Raw genomic sequence first — 27,500 nt, 5'->3', positions numbered from 1 at the left:
GAGGAGGAGAGAGAGTGTTAGGAGGTTCATCAAAGCACAGGTCTTCGTCATGAACGTAACTGGTACAGTGGTGTTTGAACTGGCTGTGGCCTTCTCGTCCAGGTCAAGGTTTTTAGGGGGTCTCTCTGGTTTCCATGTGGTTTATTGACCTTTCCCTGACCAGCAGAGACCATCGGTATGAAGGGGAAACATTGGATGACCTTAGACCTTCCAGGGTAGGTCGTCAGCACCTGGAGTCTCAGACCAAGACATGCCAGAGGTTCAAGTTTTCATTACATTACAGTTCAGTACATTACAGTACAGTACAGCACAGTACATGAGAGTACAGTACAGTACAGAAGAGTACAATACAGCACAGCACAGTACAGAAGAGTACAGTACAGCACAGCACAGTACATGAGAGTACAGTACAGTACAGAAGAGTACAGTACAGTACATGGGTATCGTAATGATTGCTCATACAAGCAACTATCTCCAAGTGTTTATTCACCTTAGTATGTAGTACTGCTCACATACCTGTAATTTGTTCCTCCTCAACCACTCTGTTCTTCGAGTGCAGAACCCAGTCGTCTCATCCATTCTTTCAGTCATCATCTAACTCCACGATAATGGTAACTTCACTTCTCTCCTGCGGATATTAATTAAGCCACAGCTTCCTCTAAGTGTCTTGTCTGCGTGTGTGTGTGTCCCCCTCCTACTACTGTGTCTTTGACCCATATCATTCGTGTGATGGTTCGTGGCTTTCTCCAATCTCTTATCTCAGACCACATCATCATTACCATCATCATCATCATCATCATCATCATTATCATCACGTCTTCACTATAGATGGTCATTATTGAGGATTGGTTTACGCGTCTTGTTCACTATCCTCATTAGAGAAAAAAAAATTGATTGAACAGTGCACTAACCTTGTGTCATTTTCATTCATTAGGTCACCATCATCTGTCGAAGATTTCAGTATGTTTTGAGTATATTTAGCTTTCAGTGGCTTCAGGATATCGTAATGATATGAAATTAGTGAAAAGGTTTCAGTTTGTGTAACGTGTTTACTTCAGTCGAAACGCTGGACACATGGATGCTGAGGAGGAAGGCGTGCGCTGTAAACATGTCTTGGAACTCACATGAATTACATTTGCCGAAGGTTTGATGTGGAAATAGATTACACTAATTATATTATTCCATTCTTGTTCTCGCCGGTTTAGAAGATACGAATCTGGTACACCGTTTGATGTGGTGCATTAAACCCTCATTTTACACACACACACACACACACACACACACACACACACACACACCCTGCCCCATACCACACCAGTAGGTGATTACGTGATGGGACATAATGAGAAATTACGTCGTTATGACTAGTATACAAAATGTTTTTTATGTCTGTATATCCGTCTTCCATCTTTGCTCTTCGTAGGCTCTATATTTCACAACACAAATCTGTGTGATTTGGTTTCCCTCTCCATTTTGTTGGTCCAAGTCGTCCCCTCGTCTGTGTACCAACCATTCGTCCTCTAGAGTCGTCAAATTTGGGTCGTCTCATTAAGACGACTTAATGACGTCATACAAGATGGGTCGTGGCCTTTTAACCCCTTGAGGACAGAGGTAGGGACTAACCCCCTTAGGGTGATAATGGCTTTTGACCTTTGACCCTTACGGTCAGGTCAGAGGGCGAAGAACCAATAGGTTGCTCACTGTCGTACTGGTGAAGGGGTTAAACCCGTTTTCATGTTGTGTTTTCTCTCTCATGATATCATCTTCGTATATAACCAACGCTTCTAAGAAATTGCTTACGTTTTCTCCATGTTTCCCTAAAGGTTAACTTAAGCTCTTACATAAAGTGTGGAAGCATGCACGAGGTCAGTGTTGGTAGAGGTTTGCTGTTGAAGAGATGAGCCAGAAGGAAGATGATCTCTTGGGGAAAGCGGTGTTGCGTTCACAGAGCGAAATTGGTCCGCTCTCTGTGTGTCTCTCTCTCTCTGGTCTTCACAAACTTTCAACCTTGACGAGTCAGTGGATGCAAACACCACCGCCACCGTCTTCTTCCCTGCACACTTCAAGTTTTTCTCCCCAGCCACCAAAGTCTGAAGGGGCCTTCGAGTTCGCCTCTCTCTCTCTCTCTCCTCAGACAGTCTCTGTATTTGGAGAAGCGAAGATGGGTCTATATACATCGGAGGTGCCTCTGACATTATTGGGAAGGTGATATTACTAACGGTTGACGTCACCACTCGTGTGTTCTGATTGGCTGGCTCTTTCCTCCCACCTACCCCCCCTTAAACCCCCTCCTCCCTGAAAACATGTAGTTGCCAGACCTGTTTTGTGCCACGATCGCCAGATATGATTTTGTCAATAAGAATATCCAGTTACTATTCTTTTCTCACTCTGGGCGCAGTATTATGTTTGTGTCTGTGTTGCATGACGGGCCTTTGAGGTGATATACCAGCTATTTATGAGTTAGATATTGACGTACACAAGCCATGATTTGAAAGTAAAAATAACTGAATGCATCAACTATGTGGTGGTAATGCGGGTGTAATATAATTAAATGTTTTTTTTACAGAAATGTTTGGTTATTTTTTTCTATCGCGAGTGTAATTATCTCCTGTACAGCTATTCATGAGTTCATTTTACAACATGGGATATTAATATCTTTTTTTCCCTTTCCTTTTTTTCCAGGATCACCTGGAAACTGGAGTCGCTGGAAGAGCTCAATCCTGAAACGGTAATTGACTACGGTGTTTCATTTCCTGTACGTGAGCTAAGTTTCAGCCCCAAATTGTTCAAGATTCCAGGTTTCACATTGGGAATATTGTAACAGAAACAGTTCCACTGATCGCTAGAACTATTCTTCTCACGGAACGCTAAGGTTGCAAAAACTCGTGTTCATAACATTGCAAAAATTGCAACCTTAGACCAAGCCTACGTGAACAACACTTCGAATCCTGCTGGCCAGTAGCGGCAACAGGGTTAACTCAACGGTGTATCCTGAACAAACAAAGGAACATATAAACAGACAACGGTAATACAAGCTACAACGGCTGCTACTAGACCGGCAACAGATGGTTTCAAACCAGCAACGGTAAAACGGTATCTTACAACGAAACATTGCGAACTTTACGCTGAACTTAGGACGTCTCAAGTTTACAGAGGAACTTTAAGTTTAATAATCGGATAATTGCGTCCATATAACGGATAATCCCATGCATAAACCAGAGGATTTCTCAAGTGGGACTGCAGCGTTTCAAGTTATATACAGGAACATTCCATTCCTACGAAAGAACATTCCAAGTCAACAAGAAACATTCCAAGTATACGAAAAAGTCACAATTCAAGCTGACAGTGGAATATTCCTAGCCTAAAAAGGAATATTCCAAGCCTAAATAGGAACATTCCAACCCTGTTAAGGAGCATTCCAAGCCCAAAAAGGAGCATTCCAAGGCTACGCAAGGAACTATTATAAGCTTAAAAAGGAATATTCCAAGCTTATAAACCTACATTACATGTGTAGAAGGGAACGTTGTACATCTACGAAAGGAGCACTTTGGACCTAGAAAGTAACATCACATTACTGGAAGAGAGCTTTCTGATAAACGAATATTCACAGTCGACCACTGAATATTCCAAGCCTCAGAAGTAACACATGCAAACGAACGAGGAAACGTTACTGGCTGACAACGGAACGTCCCTCTAAGAATATAACGAACCCAACGTTGCCATCTTTACGAATCACCAAGCAGTCTCTTCCAGGTTAACGAGGCAAAACCTTCAACAAAATATATATTTATGTAACTTAATCCTGTGTTGTGAACGTGTATACAGTCTAAAATGCCAATGCCATTACAGGGGAAAGTAACCCATCGTGATTCAAGGAAGTAAATACACCGGGACTCCTTGGATAACAAAGTGCTAAACCACCTGGTGGTGATTAGCAGTGTGGCGACCAGTTGGTCTACAGGGAGTGTGCCTGGATGGTGAGAGTGAGTTCTCGTGTGTAGCTCGGTGTTGGTGAGGTGTGTGTGACACACGGCTGGAGAGGAGGCACAGCAGGGACACAAGATCATAGGAGGGAGTAAAAGGCGAGTGTTAACGTCAGTAAGAGCTACTGTGAATGTTGGTTGAGGCTGTGGTGAGTGGTGGTTGAGGCCACGGTGTGTGGTGGTGGTGGTGAGTGTTGGTTGAGACCACAGTGTGTGGTGGTGGTGGTGAGTGGTGGTTGAGGCCAAGGTGTGTGGTGGTGGTGAGTGTTGGTTGAGGCTGTGGTGAGTGTTGGTTGAGGCCACGGTGTGTGGTGGTGGTGAGTGTTGGTTGAGGCCACGGTGTGTGGTGGTGGTGAGTGTTGGTTGAGGCCACGGTGTGTGGTGGTGGTGAGTGTTGGTTGAGGCCACGGTGTGTGGTGGTGAGTGTTGGTTGAGGCTGTGGTGAGTGGTGGTTGAGGCCACGGTGTGTGGTGGTGTGTGGTGGTGAGTGTTGGTTGAGGAGTGAGTATGTGGTGGGCAGCGGGGGCGGTACAGGCAGAATGAGCGAGGGGGTCACCCCGCGCACTGGCCGTCCCCACCACAGACCATGAACACAACGCCAGCCTCCCGCGCCTCCCTGTGTCAGCCCACGAGGCGCGCCACTCTCCTGTGGGCGTGGCTGTGGGCCTTAGCTCTGACGGAGTTCGGGGCGCTGGCCGACTGCCCCAAGGTGTGCGAGTGCAAGTGGCGGGACGGGAAGGAGGTTGTGGCGTGTCGAGACGCGCACTTCATCGACATACCTCGAGGACTCGCTCCCTCCACCCAGGTCCTCGACCTCCGACATAACAACCTAAGGATCCTACCCAAGGACTCCTTCGTCTACACAGGCCTCGTCAACTTGCAGAAAGTTTGGCTTAACTTCTGTAATCTCATGCGTCTGGAGAAAGGCGCCTTTAGGATGTTGACCAACGTCGTGGAACTTGACTTGAGCAATAACTTTTTGCGTTCGATCCCGTCCGACGCTCTCATGGACATGAGGGGCCTCCGAGAGTTGCGTCTCGCTCATAACAGCCTCTCAGTCATCCCACCTGGGGCTTTTATCCCCACCCCAGACCTGGTGCTGCTGGACATTAGCCACAATAGCATTACGTTGCTCGAGGAGGGATCGTTGCGAACTCTCTCGAGGCTCGAAGTCCTCAGCTTATCCGATAATAAGTTGGCCACCTTGGACGCCAGCGAACTCATCCCGTTGATGATGCTGCGCGTGGTCCACTTGGATGGTAATCCCTGGCACTGCGACTGCCGCTTGCGTCCACTCAGCAGATGGATGCAGGAACGTAATTTAGTGACGTCGGTGCCCGCGCTCTGTTTGCAGCCTCGTTGGCTGAGCGGTAGCGACTGGCAGCTCTTGATCGAGGATGAGTTCGTGTGCCCTCCGCTCGTGACAGCGATCGCCCCGAGAGTCCTGGCGGCGGAGGGAGAGAACGTGTCGCTGGCCTGTCGTGTGGAGTCGGAGGTGGAGACTACGGTTATGTGGCTGGTGGGCGACAGTCCCTTGCAGAACAGCAGTGAGGTTCAGCGGTACACCGTGGTGGAAGTAGCGGGTCCATACTACGCGTCGCACATCTCCAACCTGACCATCACGGACGTGGTGCCCTTGGACCAGGGGACGTATCGATGCATCGCGGAGAACAGAGCCGGCCACGGGGAGGTCAACCTCACGCTCCAGGTGTCGCACGAGGTGGCCGAGGTGCGCATCGCCAATGTGGACGACTCGTACATGAAAGGTGGCGTCCTTGGTGGAGTTTCGATCCTCGTGTGCATCTTGCTCGTCGTCTGTCTCCTCATTTACTGCAAGGTGCGTAGTAGTCGTCCACCGCGACAGGAAGACGACAAGCTAGTGACACCGCAGACGTCTCGCGGGTCGGAGGAAACCGACCACCACAAGTTAGCCGGGTACCACATCGTCCCTACCAACGACTTGGAGGATCCACAACCCTCCACGCGAAGATCCCAGCAGACGCAGCCTTCCTGGATGATCCGGGAGGCTCCTATGGACGACTTCCCCGCCGGCCAGAGCATGGAGAAGACCACCGCCGACGGTCGACGGCAGGAGACCATTGAGGTACCAGCAACAGCTCCCACCACAACGCCGAGTAGCGTCTCGTACGTCGAGATCCCCAAGTCTGGCACTGGGGCCGCTAGGACGACGCTAGAGGACCCAACGCGTTGGAAAGACCACCTCATCTACCACAGTAGGGACGCGCTCTTCTACAGGATGTGTGGTCGCTCGGCGTCCCAGTCGTCGGTGGGCGCCAGTAACGGCGCCCAGTATCCAGACCTGCTGGACTTGCCGCGTTCACAGCTCCAGCAGCATCCAGAGATGCAGCAGCAGCAGCAGCAGCAGCAGGGGGCTGGCATCCCCATCCACACACTGAACCCGTCCTATTGCACCTTGCCCAGAACGTGAGTAGATCTCCTCTCTCTTCTTTGCTCCGACTGGAAGTATATGCCACACACACACACACACACACACACACACACACATACACACACACATACACATACACACACACACACACACACACTGCACTTGAGAAACGATAAGACACGACAACACCTGTGGTCGAATGCACTACGTCTACGTCTCCTTCCGTCCCATCACTCCCTAAAATGTTCCTGTCGAAGGGAGATGCCTCCCCCAAAGTCATCATCTTGGCACCCTAAACTAACCCAACTTTACCTCTCTCTCTCTCTCTCTCTCTCTCTCTCTCTCTCTCTCTCTCTCTCTCTCTCTCTCTCTCTCTCTCTCTCTCTCTCTCTCTCTCAACCAACGCATTTTGATCTCATCCTCGACAAACCCATTTTGACTTCACCCTCAGCATTGATCTTCATTAAACCCTCGACACTAGTGACCTTTGACCTAGCTTGTGAGGGGTCAGGTCACTACCCCTTTGACGCCACTGGCCTTTGATCTGACCACTGCAGGTCAAAGACCATCTTCAAATATACCCTCAACACCAAATATGTTTCTGCAAAGATGACATTACGTAAGCCAGACAAACTGTTTCGCATTATGTTATTGATCAACTTAATCACCACCTGATCTAATTGCTCTTGCTGCAGTGGTCAAGTTCGTGGTCCCAGTCCTTCAAAAATGTTTAAATTGCAGGTCGAACCAAGATGGATCATTTCTATCATCTCATCCTCCGTCCTTTATGATCTCCTCCTCCTCCGTGGCGATTCGACCAAGCAAATGGGACTTTTTAAGTTCTTGAGGGCAGATATAGGCCGTAGGAAGCAGGGTGGTTAAGTGGCTCAAAACTGCTCGTACGAATAACATTGTGTGTGGATTGATGTGTGTGGCCATGGAGGAGGAACACACCCTCGGTCGACTGTCTTTACCGTTTGCCCTTCATCTCGGTTTGCGTTTCTGGCCGTGACGCATTCACGGGGCCGCCTAGAGTCGGGGATGGCAAAGGTTCGAATCTTGGCTACGGCAGTTGGTCCATAGTCAATCCAGCTGTTCATCCATCCCTAGGAGTTGGTCAGTGAAATAGCCCTCGGCTGGTTTATGCCGAATCCTTTAAACATCTCAGAAAATCGAGTCTGTGATCTTCTTGGTCTGGGTTTTGCATTCACAACTTCTTCCAGGTCGGAGAAGTCCAGAAAAGTCCAGGATTTCCATTGCCTGGTTTCCATCTTGGACCCCTCAGTGATGGATTTAGGGCATCGTCTGTAAACTGAGGGGAAGAGTTAGCTGGAGTGGCTTCACATACTTCGAGCTGGATGAACCGTAAGGCTGAACCTTCTAACGTCGGTCCTGAACCCTGAGGTGTGCTGGAACCCTTCTTGTCTGAGTCTTCCACATGTCTACTCGTGGATGATGGCTAGAACAACATCATGTCAGAGTCCAGCTTCAGCTGTGGTTTCATTTATTTCGATAAACGCCGATTTGAAGTGGTGAAGTTCTCGATTTTAGCCAAAAGTTGCTTCTTTCATTGCTATCTTACGTCCTTCTTGCTTCTTTCATTGCTATCTTACGTCCTTCTTGCTTCTTTCATTGCTATCTTACGTCCTTCTTGCTTCTTTCATTGCTATCTTACGTCCTTCTTGCTTCTTTCATTGCTATCTTACGTCCTTCTTGCTTCTTTCATTGCTATCTTACGTCCTTCTTGCTTCTTTCATTGCTATCTTACGTCCTTCTTGCTTCTTTCATTGCTATCTTACGTCCTACTTGCTTCTTTCATTGCTATCTTATGTCCCTCTTGCTTCTTTCATTGCTATCTTACGCCGTACTTGCTTCTTTCATTGCTATCTTACGTCCCTCTTGCTTCTTTCATTGCTATCTTACGTCCTACTTGCTTCTTTCATTGCTATCTTACGTCCTACTTGCTTCTTTCATTGCTATCTTATGTCCCTCTTGCTTCTTTCATTGCTATCTTAATCCGTACTTGCTTCTTTCATTGCCATTTCACGTCCTTCTTGCTTCTTTCATTGCCATCTCACGTCCTTCTTCCTTCTTTCATTGCCACCTCACGTCCTTCCTGGCCTGGGGTCATTCTCATAATTATCATGATCATGCATGGCTCATGGTCATGCATGGCTCATGGTCATGCATAGCTCATGGTCATGCATGGCTCATGGTCATGCATGGCTCATGGTCATGCATGGCTCATGGTCATGCATAGCTCATGGTCATGCATAGCTCATGGTCATGCATGGCTCATGGTCATGCATGGCTCATGGTCATGCATGGCTCATGGTCATGCATAGCTCATGGTCATGCATGGCTCATGGTCATGCATGCTCATGGTCATGCATGGCTCATGGTCATGCATGGCTCATGGTCATGCATAGCTCATGGTCATGCATGGCTCATGGTCATGCATGGCTCATGGTCATGCATGGCTCATGGTCATGCATGGCTCATGGTCATGCATGGCTCATGGTCATGCATAGCTCATGGTCATGCATGGCTCATGGTCATGCATGGCTCATGGTCATGCATGGCTCATGGTCATGCATAGCTCATGGTCATGCATGGCTCATGGTCATGCATAGCTCATGGTCATGCATGGCTCATGGTCATGCATAGCTCATGGTCATGCATAGCTCATGGTCATGCATGGCTCATGGTCATGCATAGCTCATGGTCATGCATGCTCATGGTCATGCATGGCTCATGGTCATGCATAGCTCATGGTCATGCATAGCTCATGGTCATGCATGGCTCATGGTCATGCATGGCTCATGGTCATGCATGGCTCATGGTCATGCATAGGCTCATGGTCATGCATAGCTCATGGTCATGCATGGCTCATGGTCATGCATGGCTCATGGTCATGCATAGCTCATGGTCATGCATGGCTCATGGTCATGCATAGCTCATGGTCATGCATGGCTCATGGTCATGCATGGCTCATGGTCATGCATGGCTCATGGTCATGCATAGCTCATGGTCATGCATGGCTCATGGTCATGCATAGCTCATGGTCATGCATGGCTCATGGTCATGCATGGCTCATGGTCATGCATAGCTCATGGTCATGCATGGCTCATGGTCATGCATGGCTCATGGTCATGCATAGCTCATGGTCATGCATGGCTCATGGTCATGCATAGCTCATGGTCATGCATGGCTCATGGTCATGCATAGCTCATGGTCATGCATGGCTCATGGTCATGCATAGCTCATGGTCATGCATGGCTCATGGTCATGCATGCTCATGGTCATGCATAGCTCATGGTCATGCATGGCTCATGGTCATGCATGGCTCATGGTCATGCATGGCTCATGGTCATGCATTGCTCATGGTCATGCATGGCTCATGGTCATGCATGGCTCATGGTCATGCATAGCTCATGGTCATGCATGGCTCATGGTCATGCATAGCTCATGGTCATGCATGGCTCATGGTCAGGCATGGCTCATGGTCATGCATAGCTCATGGTCATGCATGGCTCATGGTCATGCATAGCTCATGGTCATGCATGGCTCATGGTCATGCATGGCTCATGGTCATGCATGGCTCATGGTCATGCATGGCTCATGGTCATGCATGGCTCATGGTCATGCTTGAGATCTTCATCTCCTCTTCGTTACTGTGGGATGTGGAAGGCGCTGTCAGCCCCACACTCCCAGCATACCTCATCCTTCCCACACTCCCAGCATACCTCATCCTTCCCACACTCCCAGCATACCTCATCCTTCCCACACTCGTCTGTGGACACTTCGATGCTCATTTTTGTCAGAATCATTAAACTTCCCAAAATGCCAACACTATAAGTTCTTGGTTTGATATGACACTAATACCAAATTAGTTATCTTATCGCAAAGTTCTTATCGTGATATAGAGACAACAGAGGTGGATCAGGTGGTTGGGTGGTTTGAGGAGCAGGCGCGAGAAATGCTTAAAGGATCAAAGGGACTTGTACGTGACATTTATGGATCTGGAGGAAGGGATATGATGATGGGTTTGATGGCGAGGGTCTGTGGAAGGTAATACGGATATATGGTGTGGGAGAAGTGTTCACAGAAGCAGTCCAGAGGTTTTATGTAGAAAATACAACGTGTGGTCGACTGGAGAGAGAGAGAGAGAGAGAGAGAGAGAGAGAGAGAGAGAGAGAGAGAGAGAGAGAGAGAGAGAGAGAGGGGAGAGTGAGTTGTCCTAAGTGAGGGTCGGTCAGTGGCAGGGGTGTGTCATGCCACCATGGTTGATTGATTTTGATTAATGGATGGGGTGGTGAGGGAGGTGAATGCAAGGGTCTTGCAGAGAGAAGCTGGTTTGCATTCCGTTGCGGTTGGAGGACTCTGGCAGGCGAATCAGTAGTTGTTTACTGATGACACAACGCTGTTGGCTGATTCGAGAGAGAAACTGTAGAAGCTGGTTTCTGAATTTGGAATGTGTGTAAGGAAAAAACTGAAAGTAACTGAATGAAAGCAAGCTTATAAGGTTTAGCATTTCGGTCTATCCTGGTAAATTCCAATTAGGTTTAATTCACCAGTGCATTTTTCTCTCCTCTGTTCCATCCTTTTTCCTGATGAGAATGCATTCTTACTGTTCTATCCTTACCTCATCCACATATTATAGGAACGGATAGATAAAGCTCTAAACATATAACCAAGACAGTGGGCCAGAGGGCCCTCCTTCGTCTGTATCAATTTCTGATGTACTGCCATGTACCTTACCTTTTACAGGCCTCACACAATTCAAAAGATTCGGAGATGTTTTGTGTGGGTGTTTGTTGGGTGAGTTCAAGAAAACTGGGGAATAAATGTTCAGTGTTTTATGTATGAATATTGCCACTTGGCCATGAAGGATCGTGTGTCATGATGGGTTGATGTCTCAAATCATTGGAGACAAGGATGTTATCAAGGCAAAAATTTCTAATACGTCTAGTGAGTGTAGTTTCAGATGACTGGTGGAGTGAATCGATTGGGCTGGAAGAGCGGTTGTTAAATACTTAAAAGAGTCACTTACAGTATGTGCTTGTTTTGTTAACGTGTTTGTTACGGGACGGGGGGATGTGTGTGTATAGGTTGCTGAAGTGTGAAGTGAGGATAAGGTTTTTTCATTCCCATTTGGGGGTAAGCGGTTAGCTGTGAGGTGGTGTGTGTGGGGTTGGGATTGGCCTTACAGCTATTGCAGGTAACAGTGTGGAACACATACAGGTGAGATTTTAGTGAGAATGTCTTTGTTTCATTGTTCATTGTCTTTGGTTTGTTAGGTGGCCTGTGATTGTGCTTACTCCACCGTTTTGCCTGGGTTGTGAGTTTGTTATATTCGTTTTCGTAAGGACTGAGGACCAAGGAAGGCGAGACATAGTTTAGGGTGAAGCTGACACATTGTTGTAGAGATCATGAGGGGTTTATTTTCTTGTCCAAAACTGGTGTTGGTAAATGTTCTGAACACATTGAGTTAATTAGATGGTCTTTGTGTTGACATTTGTGGTGTGAAGAGTAGATATCATGTGTGTGTGTGTGTGTGTGTGTGTGTGTGTGTGTGTGTGTGTGTGTGTGTGTGTGTGTGTGTATGTCATTTGTGATCATCTGCAGATATTGAGAAGTACGTAACTCAATATGGTAAGAGAAGAGACACGATTTTATACATGGTTCAGAGTCGCAGTTCTGAAGTCAGTGGTCTGTTGGTAGATTTCCAATGTGTTGACGTGGCCACACAAAAAAAAAAACAGAGAATTGAGAATTGTATTTTTTCCGAGCTTGTGACTCGTCCCTTCTTTTTTTATATATATTTGCTCTGATGTTAACAATGAAAAAACAATTGTACGTTCGAGGTCCTGCTTCCACGACCCACCAAAAATCATCTCACAAAAGATATCAAAATTTTAAGAGTAAATCACCACGACATGTTTGAGTCAAATTGGCGAAAATTGAGAAGTGTGAAAATAGATCCGGAAAAATGTTAAAGATATTCTTTATTTCAGCGAGAGTGGTAGACACGGAGGCTGTCCAGCAGTTACAAGACCCCATTCCCACCCCAGTGGTCAAATACTGATTCTGTTTCCACTACCTGACCACTGGGAAAAGAAAAAATGCTTTCACCACTTATTTCTGTAGCAAGTTCCTTGTCTGTGTACCGTTTGCCAAGGTTTAGATGGAGGAGCTGTGAATATATTTTTTGAACCTATTTCCTGTATCAGTTTTGTATTCATGACTCTAAACTATATTTCCAAACTGTCTTTATCTATCGATTTCTCCGTCAATCTGTCTATTGGTTTATCTATCTATCTGCCTAACTGTGTGTACCTATCTATCCATCTGTATATGTGTCTACTTATCTACTTATCTGTGTTTGTCTATCTGTGTGTCTACATATCTATCTACCTAACTGTGTGGATCTGTCTGTCCATCCATACATCTACTTACCTATCTTCCTGTATCTATCTACTTATCTATCTATCTATATCTGCCTGTCCATCCATACATCTACTTACCTTTCTTCCTGTATCTATCTACTTATCTATCTATCTATATCTGTTTTTTTGTCTGTCAGTTTGTCTATGTATCTGTCTATCAGTCTATCTTTTCATCCATCATTAGACAGATATAAGTAGACGGTATGAAATGTATATGGGGTGTGGTTTGTCCCTGATTAATGTGGATGGTTTGAAACACTTGATGGCGAAGTGCCATGACCGATCCAGTGCCCCTCCCTCTGCTCGACCATGAGGCGTCCATGGCCCCTCCCTCTGCTCGACCATGAGGCGTCCATGGTCCCTCCCTCTGCTCGACCATGAGGCGTCCATGGTCCCTCCCTCTGCTCGACCATGAGGCGTCCATGGTCCCTCCCTCTGCTCGACCATGAGGCGTCCATTGCCCCTCCCTCTGCTCGACCATGAGGGGTCCATTGCTCCTCCCTCATGGTCGACCCCTCCCTCTGCTCGACCATGAGGCGTCCAGTGCCCCTCCCTCTACTCGACCCTCCTTATGAGTCACTCGACGCTTTGAGGGCAATGAGAGCTCACGTCCTGCCTCATTCACTGAGGGGGAAGACGTCCTCACACTTGGCATAAATAAAGTGACTCATGAAAGCCTCATTCTTACCACACCTGGTGTGAGGCGTTCGTAGACCTGCCCCACATGCTGTGTGGAGGGGAAGGTGGTCGCTAGGCTGAGGGTCTACTGTGGGGTACACACCGATCATGGAGGACGGGCCAGTGGGTCTTTGTGTAGCTTCCCTGCTCTCTGCTGTAGACCCCTTTATGCCCCCTTTATCTAAGGCACCCCAGAGAACCACACACAAATTTTCTTTCATCATTCTGACGCCTCACTCGAACCTCATCCTTGAAGGGAACGTACGATGGTAGTCCTCATAGCGACAGACATTATCCAGGACTGGTACATGTGTGCCTCCTTGCTCCACACACACACCCACACACACACACATACACACATGCATATGTATATACATACATATTTAAGAATTATGTAGAAATGCTGCTGGGAGCCAGGAGCCATTGTTTAGAATCAGCATCGAGTGCCAGCTGGATGCCATCTCCTGACGTGACGCCCGTTTATCTCCCTCTGGTCAGACGGTCTCGCGTGCACAGCGATGCCTCCTCGAGCAGGCCGGAGCGGGAGGCAGGTAAGGGAGGCCTCCACTCTCACACACAACCGCCCCCACCACAGCCAGAGACTTCAGGCTACAGGTGAGCAGTGGAGGTGTGGTGTACACACCCTGGGTGCAGGGACTGAAGAGGACTAGAGGGACCTGGTGTAGAGTGACAGGGATCTTGTGTGGAGTAAAAGGGGTCATAGATGTAGTGGTACAAGAGGAGGTTGTTGATGTAGGGGTCGTGTGTTTAGTAGTAGCAGGGATCTTGTGTGTAGTCATAAGGACCTGTTGTGTTGTGACAGAGACCTTGTGTGCAGTAATAGGGACCTGTTGTGTTGTGACAGAGACCATGTGTGCAGTAATAGGGACCTGTTGTGTTGTGACAGAGACCATGTGTGCAGTAATAGGGACCTGTTGTGTATTGACAGAGACCATGTGTGCAGTAATAGGGACCTGTTGTGTTGTGACAGAGACCTTGTGTGCAGTAATAGGGACCTGTTGTGACAGAGACCTTGTGTGCAGTAATAGGGACTTTTTGTGTTTAGTTATAGGGACCTTGTATGTAGTGATAGACACCATATGTATAGTGACAGGATCCATGTGTATAGGAACAGTACCTTTGTGTGTGATAACATAATTGGTCCCTCAGGTCTTCCAGCGCCCTCAACCTCGCGCTGAGCGAAGCCGCCTCTCACGCGTACGCCCACCTTCCTCCTCGCGGGCGCCACCATCCCTTCCCGCCCACCACGCCCGTCATGGACACCCACGACCCACAGGCACTTCACGAACTCATAGCCGCCCACAGGTAAAGTTGACCTTCCCTGAACCCCGACCTCTTCTCCAGCCCCCGCGCCTGCTTCGTGACTGCTTGACACTTCCTCTTATATGCCTCCCAGTCACCCGAACTCTTTCTTTCCAGATACCGTCCATACGCCTGTTTTCTCTCCCGTCCATAATGACGGAGGTTAGACTGAAGAGAGATATTCTTAGGAGATACTGTCTGATTATATCCAAATATTACGCTGAGGTGTTCCTCAAGTAACTTCAGCATTTTCCCCTGACGTAGACATTAAGGTGACAGTGATAAGAGCGAGTACTGGTCAATTATATCTGGCTCTGCCATGCTCTACCCGGATTTCCCACCTGGAGATACGTTGGTGTGTGATACTGTAAGGTAATCCACGCAGGCTTTGCCTGGACCGGACCAAAATGCCTTCGGGAATATGAATTTGACTCAGTTTCTTGCATAAAATGAAACTCTCATAAATAGATAATCCAGAGCGAAGAGGAAACAGATTGAAAAATATGCTTTTGTTGTCCATGTGTGTCTTTTCTTCCTGTTTGTGAGCGTATTTGTGTGTGTGTGTGTGTGTGTGTGTGTGTGTGTGTGTTTTTGTGTGTACGTTTATTTATGTGTGCGTATGACGAGGGTCAGATGAAGACACGTCAACACTCGAAATCGCAGAGGATTTCGCGTTGTTTTTTTTTTTTAGCACCTGAGTTCTGGAATAACTTTAGTGGAAGCAAACCTTCAGCGATATACATCACACACACACACACACACACACACACACACACACACACAGACACACACACACACATTCTCCCTCTGCTCTCACATGGCACCCTGACTCATAAATTTCCAGTCTCCTGTGACCCCAAAACCAACTTTGAAATCTTTTTATATATTTTTTTCTCTCACGATATAGAAAAGTAAATTATAGATGCCCTTGAAATATGCAAAATCCTTTTCGCAGGAAACACAGATTCGGGTCATAAATGCCCATTGGTTGGAAAGGTAATAGTATGCAAATGAAAGTGACGGGAGAATCTTTGCCTCTCGTGTGCCTATTGAGAACTCTGTCCTCGCTGTCATGGCCTTACTGATATTCATGGAGAGCAGTTGAAGTGTTTGGCCGAGGGAGTCGCTCCTGCCGGCGGGTGTTGAGATGTGATGAAGATATGAAGAAGAAGAAGAAGAAGAAGAAGAAGAAGAAGAAGAGGAAGAAGAAGAAGAAGAAGAAGAAGAAGAAGAAGAAGAAGAAGAAGAAGAGCAGGAGGAATAAGATTGAGATGTGACAAAGATATGAAGAAGAAGAAGAAGAAGAAGAAGAAGAAGAAGAAGAAGAAGAAGAGGAGGAGGAGGAGGACCAGGAGCAGGAGCAAGAGGAAGAAGAAGAAGAAGAAGAAGAAGAAGAAGAAGAAGAGGAAGAAGAAGAAGAAGAAGAAGAAGAAGAAGAAGAGGAAGAAGAAGAAGAGGAGGAGGAGGAGCAGGAGGAAGAAGATTGAGATGTGACAAAGATATGAAGAAGAAGAAGAAGAAGAAGAGGAGGAGGAGGAGGACCAGGAGCAGGAGCAAGAGGTAGAAGATTGAGATGTGACAAAAGATATTCTGAAAGAGGAAGAAGAAGAAGAAGAATGAGATATGGCAAAGATATGGTGAAAGAAGAAGAAAAGAGGAGGAGGAGCAGGAGAAGGAAGAGGGGGAGAACCAACATAACACCATTATAATATAACTATGTGAGAGACGTCTCCATCATTGGAAGTTTTGAGATGAAATATGAACCTACCTGTCACGTATTCTCAAAAATTCTGTTTCCCCCAAAGATTCTGAAAAATATCATAAGTTCTCGATGATGTATTCCAACTCTTTCTCCCTTTTAGAAATGGCTGTCATATGATTCCTTCAACGGGGTTCGAAACCATTCCCTCCAGATCTCTCCTGTAAGTCTGGATATGAATTTATACACAAGATTAACATCTGGGGAGATTAGAATATACAAGAAGTGTTATTTACGATCTCGATATAATGGCGAAATAGTCTGTATGAAACCAGAGATTTGTATGGAATATACAAACACTAGTTTTAGACCATGAGCAGAGATGCAGATGTGGTTTGAAACGCCTACTTGGATGACAGCAGGAAGGTCCTTGAACATCGTACCATCGTTCGTAAAGGAAAAAAGAAAATGTGTATTGAGGTATATCAGATTACAACCCTCGCTCCATGCTTCTCCTGCTCCACCTCGTCTTCCTCTCCATTATAAAGACACAGACAGACACATTTTCAGTCGCAATTTCCGGGGTAAATTGCCAATATTTACGATACACTTATTAAAGTGTACCAAACAGCAATGTGACCCGGAAAACTCAAGCATTCGTAGCCACAACCACACCTGGATATAATGTCCCACTCCACCAGGCTGGGGTGGAGTTCATTGCTCGTCCACTCAGCCCTCTCTGACCACGACGGTACGACCCTAGAGCACGACGGTACGACCCTAGAGCACGACGATACGACCCCGGAGCACGACGATACGACCCTGGACCACGACGGTACGACCCTGGAGCACTGCGGTACGACCCTGGAGCACGGCGGTACGACCCTGGACCACGACGGTACGACCCTGGAGCACGGCGGTACGACCCTGGACCACGACGGTACGACCCTGGAGCACGATTGTACGACCATGGAGCACGACGGTACGACCGTGGAGCACGACGGTACGACCCTGGAGCACGGCGGTACGACCGTAGAGCACGACGGTACGACCCTGGACCACGACAGTACGACCCTGGACCACGACAGTACGACCATGGAGCACGACGGTACGACCCTGGACCACGACAGTACGACCCTGGACCACGACGGTACGACCCTGGAGCACGACGGTACAAACCTGGACCACGACGGTACGACCCTGGAGCACGGCGGTACGACCCTGGAGCACGACGGTACGACCCTAGAGCACGATTGTACGATCGTGGAGCACGACGGTACGACCCTGGACCACGGCAATACGACCCTGGACCACCACAGTACGACCATGGAGCACGACGGTACGACCCTGGACCACCACAGTACGACCATGGAGCACGACGGTACGGCCATGGAGCACGACGGTACGACCCTGGAACACGACAGTACGACCCCAAAGGACAATGTACGGAGCAAAACCAAGAGAAGCTTTGGTGATATGTGAGTTTAGAATGAGAGTTTGTACAGACATGATCACCAGGGTGTTAACACAGACATGATCACCAGGGTGTTAACACAGACATGAACACCAGGGTGTTAACACAGACATGATCACCAGGGTGTTAACACAGACATGATCACCAGGGTGTTAACACAGACATGAAGACCAGGGTGTTAACACAGACATGAACACCAGGGTGTTAACACAGACATGATCACCAGGGTGTTAACACAGACATGAACACCAGGGTGTTAACACAGACATGATCACCAGGGTGTTAACACAGACATGAACACCAGGGTGTTAACACAGACATGAACACCAGGGTGTTAACACAGACATGATCACCAGGGTGTTAACACAGACATGAACACCAGGGTGTTAACACAGACATGAACACCAGGGTGTTAACACAGACATGATCACCAGGGTGTTAACACAGACATGAACACCAGGGTGTTAACACAGACATGAACACCAGGGTGTTAACACAGACATGAACACCAGGGTGTTAACACAGACATGAACACCAGGGTGTTAACACAGACATGAACACCAGGGTGTTAACACAGACATGATCACCAGGGTGTTAACACAGACATGAACACCAGGGTGTTAACACAGACATGAACACCAGGGTGTTAACACAGACATGAACACCAGGGTGTTAACACAGACATGAACACCAGGGTGTTAACACAGACATGAACACCAGGGTGTTAACACAGACATGAACACCAAGGTGTTAACACAGACATGAACACCAGGGTGTTAACACAGACATGATCACCAGGGTGTTAACACAGACATGAACACCAGGGTGTTAACACAGACATGATCACCAGGGTGTTAACACAGACATGAACACCAGGGTGTTAACACAGACATGATCACCAGGGTGTTAACACAGACATGAACACCAGGGTGTTAACACAGACATGAACACCAGGGTGTTAACACAGACATGATCACCAGGGTGTTAACACAGACATGAACACCAGGGTGTTAACACAGACATGAACACCAGGGTGTTAACACAGACATGATCACCAGGGTGTTAACACAGACATGAACACCAGGGTGTTAACACAGACATGAACACCAGGGTGTTAACACAGACATGATCACCAGGGTGTTAACACAGACATGAACACCAGGGTGTTAACACAAACATGATCACCAGGGTGTTAACACAGACATGAACACCAGGGTGTTAACACAGACATGATCACCAGGGTGTTAACACAGACATGAACACCAGGGTGTTAACACAGACATGAACACCAGGGTGTTAACACAGACATGAACACCAGGGTGTTAACACAGACATGAACACCAGGGTGTTAACACAGACATGAACACCAGGGTGTTAACACAGACATGAACACCAGGGTGTTAACACAGACATGAACACCAGGGTGTTAACACAGACATGAACACCAGGGTGTTAACACAGACATGAACACCAGGGTGTTAACACAGACATGAACACCAGGGTGTTAACACAGACATGATCACCAGGGTGTTAACACAGACATGAACACCAGGGTGTTAACACAGACATGAACACCAGGGTGTTAACACAGACATGATCACCAGGGTGTTAACACAGACATGAACACCAGGGTGTTAACACAGACATGATCACCAGGGTGTTAACACAGACATGAACACCAGGGTGTTAACACAGACATGAACACCAGGGTGTTAACACAGACATGAACACCAGGGTGTTAACACAGACATGAACACCAGGGTGTTAACACAGACATGAACACCAGGGTGTTAACACAGACATGAACACCAGGGTGTTAACACAGACATGAACACCAGGGTGTTAACACAGACATGAACACCAGGGTGTTAACACAGACATGAACACCAGGGTGTTAACACAGACATGAACACCAGGGTGTTAACACAGACATGATCACCAGGGTGTTAACACAGACATGAACACCAGGGTGTTAACACAGACATAAACACCAGGGTGTTAACACAGACATGAACACCAGGGTGTTAACACAGACATGAACACCAGGGTGTTAACACAGACATGAACACCAGGGTGTTAACACAGACATGAACACCAGGGTGTTAACACAGACATGAACACCAGGGTGTTAACACAGACATGAACACCAGGGTGTTAACACAGACATGAACACCAGGCTGTTAACACAGACATGAACACCAGGGTGTTAACACAGACATGAACACCAGGCTGTTAACACAGACATGAACACCAGGGTGTTAACACAGACATGAACACCAGGCTGTTAACACAGACATGAAGACCAGGGTGTTAACACAGACATGATCACCAGGGTGTTAACACAGACATGAACACCAGGCTGTTAACACAGACATGAACACCAGGGTGTTAACACAGACATGAACACCAGGGTGTTAACACAGACATGAACACCAGGGTGTTAACACAGACATGAACACCAGGGTGTTAACACAGACATGAACACCAGGGTGTTAACACAGACATGAACACCAGGGTGTTAACACAGACATGAACACCAGGGTGTTAACACAGACATGAACACCAGGGTGTTAACACAGACATGAACACCAGGGTGTTAACACAGACATGATCACCAGGGTGTTAACACAGACATGAACACCAGGGTGTTAACACAGACATGAACACCAGGGTGTTAACACAGACATGAACACCAGGGTGTTAACACAGACATGAACACCAGGGTGTTAACACAGACATGAACACCAGGGTGTTAACTCACATGCTTTGAACTCACGAGTTTTGAACAGCATCTCTGAATGATTGTTCTTCCTTGTTCTTCCTCCAAGGTGTTCACCGCCACCATGCATGGAACCTGTTGTTATGTTTTCACAAAGGAATGATCATGTCAACAAGACATGATTCACCTTATGTGTGGCAGTAGAAGAGAATGTTTACTTCAAAATTCTCTCTTGTGATACGTAGAAATGGAGTTGGATATGCTCTCCTCCTGTATTATGTCACAAAGGCTCTCATTGGTCCGACGCTACCTCTATAAGGCGGGAAAGGTGAATCATTTCTGGGAAAAAAAGGAAAATGGCTCCTCTTTTGAGAATGTAATTCTCATATCTGTTGAAAGATGAGTCTGGCAGTGTGTGTGTGTGAGAGATGTGCAGCGGAGAAATCAAAATCGTTCATACTCTTGGATTGATCTATCTCTCACGACATTCGTAATAGACTCGAGGATAAGATATATATATATATATATATATATATATATATATATATATATATATATATATATATATATATATATATATATATATTTTTTTTTTTTTTTTTTTTTTTTTTTTTTATACTTTGTCGCTGTCTCCCGCGTTTGCGAGGTAGCGCGAGGAAACAGACGAAAGAAATGGCCCAACCCCCATACACACGTACCTACACACGTCCACACACGCAAATATACATACCTACACAGCTTTCCATGGTTTACCCCAGACGCTTCACATGCCTTGATTCAATCCACTGACAGCACGTCAACCCCTGTATACCACATCGCTCCAATCCACTCTATTCCTTGCCCTCCTTTCACCCTCCTGCATGTTCAGGCCCCGATCACACAAAATCTTTTTCACTCCATCTTTCCACCTCCAATTTGGTCTCCCTCTTCTCCTCGTTCCCTCCACCTCCGACACATATATCCTCTTGGTCAATCTTTCCTCACTCATTCTCTCCATGTGCCCAAACCATTTCAAAACACCCTCTTCTGCTCTCTCAACCACGCTCTTTTTATTTCCACACATCTCTCTTACCCTTACGTTACTTACTCGATCAAACCACCTCACACCACACATTGTCCTCAAACATCTCATTTCCAGCACATCCATCCTCCTGCGCACAACTCTATCCATAGCCCACGCCTCGCAACCATACAACATTGTTGGAACCACTATTCCTTCAAACATACCCATTTTTGCTTTCCGAGATAATGTTCTCGACTTCCACACATTTTTCAAGGCTCCCAAAATTTTCGCCCCCTCCCCCACCCTATGATCCATATATATATATATATATATATATATATATATATATATATATATATATATATATATATATATATATAGTGTCATACTATTGGTCAAATTCCCTTAAAGTACAGAGGAAACCTACGACATTTAGTTTTTTCGTGTGTTATATTCGTGTTCTGTGTGTTATATTCGTGTTCTGTGTGTTATATTCGTGTTCTGTGTGTTATATTTGTGTTCTGTGTGTTATATTCGTGTTTCTGTTTGTTATATTCGTGTTCTGTGTGTTATATTCGTGTTCTGTGTGTTACCATATTCGTGTCCTGTGTGTTATATTTGTGTTCTGTGTGTTATCATATTCGTATCCTGTGTGTTATGTTCGTGTCTTGCATTAATTCTCTCTCTCTCTCTCTCTCTCTCTCTCTCTCTCTCTCTCTCTCTCTCTCTCTCTCTCTCTCTCTCTCTCTCTCTCTCTCCTCTGGCGATGATCACTACCATGTCTTCCCCCACCTCACTGTTCTCCTCCGTCCCCAGGAGCCAGTGTACGGGAGGAGGTGGAGGAGGAGGTGGTGATGGGGCGACAGCGGCAGCGTGTGAGCAGCTGACCAGCGCAGCGGACCCCTACCGCTTCGAGTACCACGCCGCGCAGCTGGAGAAGTTCCTGCAGGAGTACCGCTGCCTCCAGGAGCAGCTGATCCACATGAAACAGTCGTACGAGGCCCAGCGGCACCGAGGGTCGCCGCCCAGGTAAGGCAGAGGTTCAGTCAGGGGTTCAGTCAAGGTCAGTCAGGGGTTCAGTCAAGGTCAGTCAGTGTTTCACTCAGGGGTTCAGTCAAGGTCAGTCGGGGGTTCAGTCAGTGTAAGTCAGGGGTTCAGTCGAGATAAGTCAGGGTTCAGTCAGTGTAAGTCAGAGGTTCAGTCGAGGTCAGTCAGTTTAAGTCAGGGGTTCAGGCAGTGTTTCTCTTAGGGGTTCGGTCAGTGTAAGTCAGTGGTTCAGTCACTGTCACTCAGGGGTTCAGTCAAGGTCACTCAGTATTTCAGACGAGGTCAGTCAAAGGTGTCAGTCATGGGTTTTATTCAGGGTGCGTCACTGGTTCAGTCGAGATCACCCATAGTGTAAGTCAAGGGGACTAGTTAGAAAAAAAAAAGTCACCTTCCTCATTTAGGGGTCAGTCAGAGGTCAGGCACACTTAGTCAGAGGTCAGACACACTTAGTCGGGGTCGATCGAACTCAGGAAGCTTCGTCAAGAGCGTCTACAAGGTCAAATGACGTCGGTCAAGGATACCTTTTTCAAGTTCGTAGCAGCATCTGTTCTCATTGTGTCGCTGTGTATCGTCCGTTCCTTCCCTTTACCCACGATGGGACGAGAGAGAAATGGAAGCAATCGTGAATTTCAAGGAAACTCGTAGAGGGTCTGTGATAACGTGAGAGTTTGTTTACAATCCTACAAAAGACGTGAGGAGAGGAAGAGCTTTGGGTTAAACCATCGTCCGAGATGGGTCTATTGTGGTCTCTGACGTCTCTATCCTGTACTCAGGTGGTATCCATGTGTCCTTTTTTGGTCTTTGATGGTCTGCAGGTATTGCGTGAGAAGCTACACGTAGAATTAAAGGTGAGATGTATTTGGTATCTTCATGTAGTTGAAAATAAAGAGTTTTAGAATCACTGGATGGAAGGAATCTCTCGCATTGCCATCAACCTCCGCTGAACTTCCTTTCCCTCCTTCGCAGTAATATAAACTTAACTAACGTTAAGAAGTCCAGTTTGGACTGGTATTTGCGCAGGAAGTGGCAGTACTTCCGCCGTGAAGTGCCTGGTTCCTGTTGCCAGAAAGAAATTGTTGAGGAACTAAAGCAGAAAGTAACGCAAGAACCTTCGTTTGATGGATGCCATCACAATGTAGGACGTTTACTGCTACTTTTGTGGTCATTTAGGAAATCAGGGAGCGAGTGAGGCTGTTCCCTGGCACTTAAGATAGAACATTTGTTCAGTGATTTAAAGAACGAGGACAGAACGCTCTAGGAAAAGATATAGACCCGCCGTTGACTGCAGACTTGGTGAGGCAACAGGACGCTTAAGAAGGCCACCAGACATCAATACCACTCGCCAGAGTTTGATGACGAGTCATTGAGTCTTGGACTTGACTGTTGTATATGTCAAGTCTTGTGACGTCGATGGCACTGCTCAGGTCACACTTCTTGGCAGACGGGTGGACTCCTAAGGCCCCTCGCCCTCAAGGGAGCGCTTATCAAGGGTCGAAGGAGGAGTGGAAACGACAGTTGTTTGGAGCGATAGAAGTCGACAGGAAAGCCACTTCGTCTCATCTGGCGGTGTGGTGAGTCTAGCCGGGGCGAAAAGAGATGGATCGTGATATGCCATCAGCTTTCTCTACATTGTTCCTCAAGACACAGTGTCTGTCCAGGTGTTTCCACCAGAGCTCACAGACTCGACGAACTGTGATGACGAAGGTCGTCTGAAAACTGGTTGGGGAAGGGTTGAGCCGCCGGCCATCATGTGAGTGCTGGAAGAAGTTAGGTGTCCCTTTTTCGGACACCTTCTCCAGCAGGAACCGAGTGGCATGGCTTTCTACAGGGAAGAGCGTTCGCAACTTGCTTGGTTGAAAAGCTGTTGATATACAGGGCTTAAGAGGCCTCGGTGTCTGCGGGCATTTTAGTTCATGATGGACATCACTTTGATATTGGACTGAATGTATCAGACAACCACTAGGAAAAGGGGAGCAGAGAGTTCTCCTCCTACTGCCAATAGAAAGCATGTGAGTTGAGCAGAAGCTGAGACAGTTTGCCACACAGCTTGAAAGAGGTTTGCTGGTTCGCATCCCATCACTGAAGTAGTGCAAAGTACCAGCGTACTGCTCGACTTCGTTAATTTATGAAAATGCTCAAAATACTCTTCTGAAAATGCAGATATCCTTTGTGGAGCGCTTGCAGGAATTCAGAAAAAAAATGGCTTTTATCTTTCATAATGAAGCTCACGCTTTTTTTGGCAGTCAAATTCTCAGCATTCCCAGCTAAGCTGGAATTGGAATAGGTTGATTTGCAAGAAAAGGACGCGTGGTCTTCGATATTCTTTTTTTTTTTTAAGGCTTCTTAATGAAACGTAGACATCTGGAAACGCTAGAATTATTACCCTGGCAGCTTCAACGAAAGAGGGAATTGCTTGACCATACAAGATATGAGTTTAGATTTTATCTCAAGTTTGGAATTTATTAACAGACGCCTGTGTGGGTAAATGTTTTCCAATATAAACTTCACGGAAACTGAGAAGTCAAATGAGCTTCTCATATCAACAGTTCTGCTGGAAACTAAATCCAAGAGTCAGTTCCTCAAGCATTGAATGACTTCTCTGAAAACTCAAGGACTAAAAATTACATTAAGCAATTGAGAAGTTAAGCCATTTTTTCCCATAAGAGTTTGATAACCGAAGAGAATTCAATGGACCATTTTATTGATATTAATTCATCTTTGTAATGTCAATAACGATGGTTCTTTTCAGACTTTTTATTGGTATGTTTAAGGGAAAAAATCCTCTTTTAATGATGTGGTTTTTTGTGTCTCTCGTGAATTTGTTGGATGATGTTGATGTCTTAGAAATAGTAGTAGAAATATGATAGTTTATGTAAATGATAAAGGTTATTTAAAGTACGTTGAAAGTATATAAAAAGGACGTAGCATCTGTATTTTTTCCTGACGAATCAATGTATAGTTTTGTGTGTGTTTTGATTACTATGATTTGCCACTGAGCGATAATTGCTATATCGTATTCTCATACACTACGGCGACGAAAGACACTGAACTTTACCACAAAAAAATTGGAGAAAAAAGGAGAGACATCCTTCCATTGCTTTAGGTTTCAACCCTTGGTTTAGGAGTATCTGATTTCATCTGACACTTTGCTACCATTACACAGATAGTATAAGTTCTCATCTCTTGGGCGTACCCTGGTGCAGAGTTCTCATTTCACCTTGGCACGAGAGATGAGTTTTTGAAAACCTTCATTGTCCCTCGCAAGAGTCGATGTGATTTCTTATCCTTTGAGATCCCACACGCCCTCGTTTCTTCAGCCTTTTGAGATCGGATCTTACATGGAGTGTGCGCCTCGCTGATGGCTTCAGCGCCCACCAAGCAACGCCATGGAGTGGCCCCACGGAGTGGCGTCTGTGTGTGTGTGTGTGTGTGTGTGTGTGTGTGTGTGTCCATACCATAGCTCCACGCCCTCCGCAGGCGAGAACAGTTGTGTGAGCTAGTTGGATAAAGGCGAACGAGAGGAAGTTGAACAGCCACACCAGACAGAGAGAAACATCTTGAGCTGTGTGGTCAGCAACCCCTCCTGAGCAAGACGGTTTCCGATCCTGAAAGAACGACAATACGACCCTTACCATCCATCATCTTGACCTTTGAACCTTTGACCTGGCCCTTAAAGAAGGTCAAATGACCTGGCCATATGCCTAAGGGTCGTCCCGCTGTGCTTAAGTGGTTGAATTTGCAACATTGCTTGTCAAGATTAAGCTGAAAGCTTTGCTAGGATATTCAATATTGATGAAAAAGTATTATCATAATTTGACCTCGCCCTCCCCACTCCACTTAGGCAAGCTTATCGTAAAGTTTAAGATACGTGTTATCAACATGATGTACAGTGATTTCCCAGTGGAGAAATTCCTTTATGCTCCACATTTTACTTTTTCTCCGTGATTCACACGAAGTCTAGAAACGAAGTTGTAGCTTATTCAGGAAAAAAATTTGCATTTTGATTAATATGAATTAATATGCAAATGAGCCAATTAACATATCCTTTGGTTTTGTAATAAGAACAGTCCACCTGTTTCATTCTGATATCCATTTCAGGTCTTAACTTCGAAACAAAATACTAAAGGAACATGTGAGTGATTAGTTAATTGTTATATCAGTGGATGGTTCTTGTATAGACGAACCAGGTCGAGGTTTACAAAATTCGCGAAAAAATTGAAAAATCAAATTTGTGTTATACACAAATTGTTTTAAAATCATTCGTCCAGACTGAGTCATAGAACTTGTCCTTCGTATAGCCGAACTGCGCATGCGTTCTGGGCATCTACGTATGCTAATTTGGGTCATCCCCTTTGGCTACGTGATGCTGCGCGTTGGTCAAATGATCCTCAGTACGAAGCAGAGGCAAGGGAGCAACGCTACATCCTCCCTGCACGCAGTGGTTGTGGAGTGGGGAAGACGCAGTTCGCGCCGCACCTCCACCACCCCAACATCTCTTTAACTTTCTTTCTCCTTCCCGCTATTCAGCTCTGGTATGCCCACCTCTCTCTCTCTCTCTCTCTCTCTCTCTCTCTCTCTCTCTCTCTCTCTCTCTCTCTCTCTCTCTCTCTCTCTCACCTGATACTGTCAACTTTAATTCCTTGGCCGAGTTCTGGCGCTGGCCGCCGCCCCTCCCCCCGAGCGAGGGTGGCAGACAGCCACCCACCCACCACCAC

At 46.5% G+C, this 27,500-nt stretch overlaps 1 protein-coding gene across 1 annotated transcript in view; it reads left to right on the top strand.

The window, feature by feature from the left end:
- Positions 1-3,030: 3,030 nt before the first annotated feature.
- Positions 3,031-27,500, top strand: part of LOC139766848 (uncharacterized) — a 32,019-nt gene continuing 7,549 nt past the window's right edge. The window contains exons 1-4 of the mRNA XM_071695800.1: positions 3,031-6,428; positions 14,019-14,135; positions 14,691-14,846; positions 22,555-22,767. Of these exons, the coding sequence (XP_071551901.1) occupies positions 4,570-6,428; positions 14,019-14,135; positions 14,691-14,846; positions 22,555-22,767 (2,345 nt within the window). The 5' untranslated portion in view covers positions 3,031-4,569. The remainder of the gene's footprint in view (positions 6,429-14,018; positions 14,136-14,690; positions 14,847-22,554; positions 22,768-27,500) is intronic.

This window comes from Panulirus ornatus, chromosome 58 (assembly GCF_036320965.1).
Source record: "Panulirus ornatus isolate Po-2019 chromosome 58, ASM3632096v1, whole genome shotgun sequence".
In the NCBI taxonomy this organism is placed as follows: Eukaryota; Metazoa; Arthropoda; class Malacostraca; order Decapoda; family Palinuridae; genus Panulirus; species Panulirus ornatus.
This window is presented reverse-complemented; position numbering and strand designations above follow the sequence as displayed.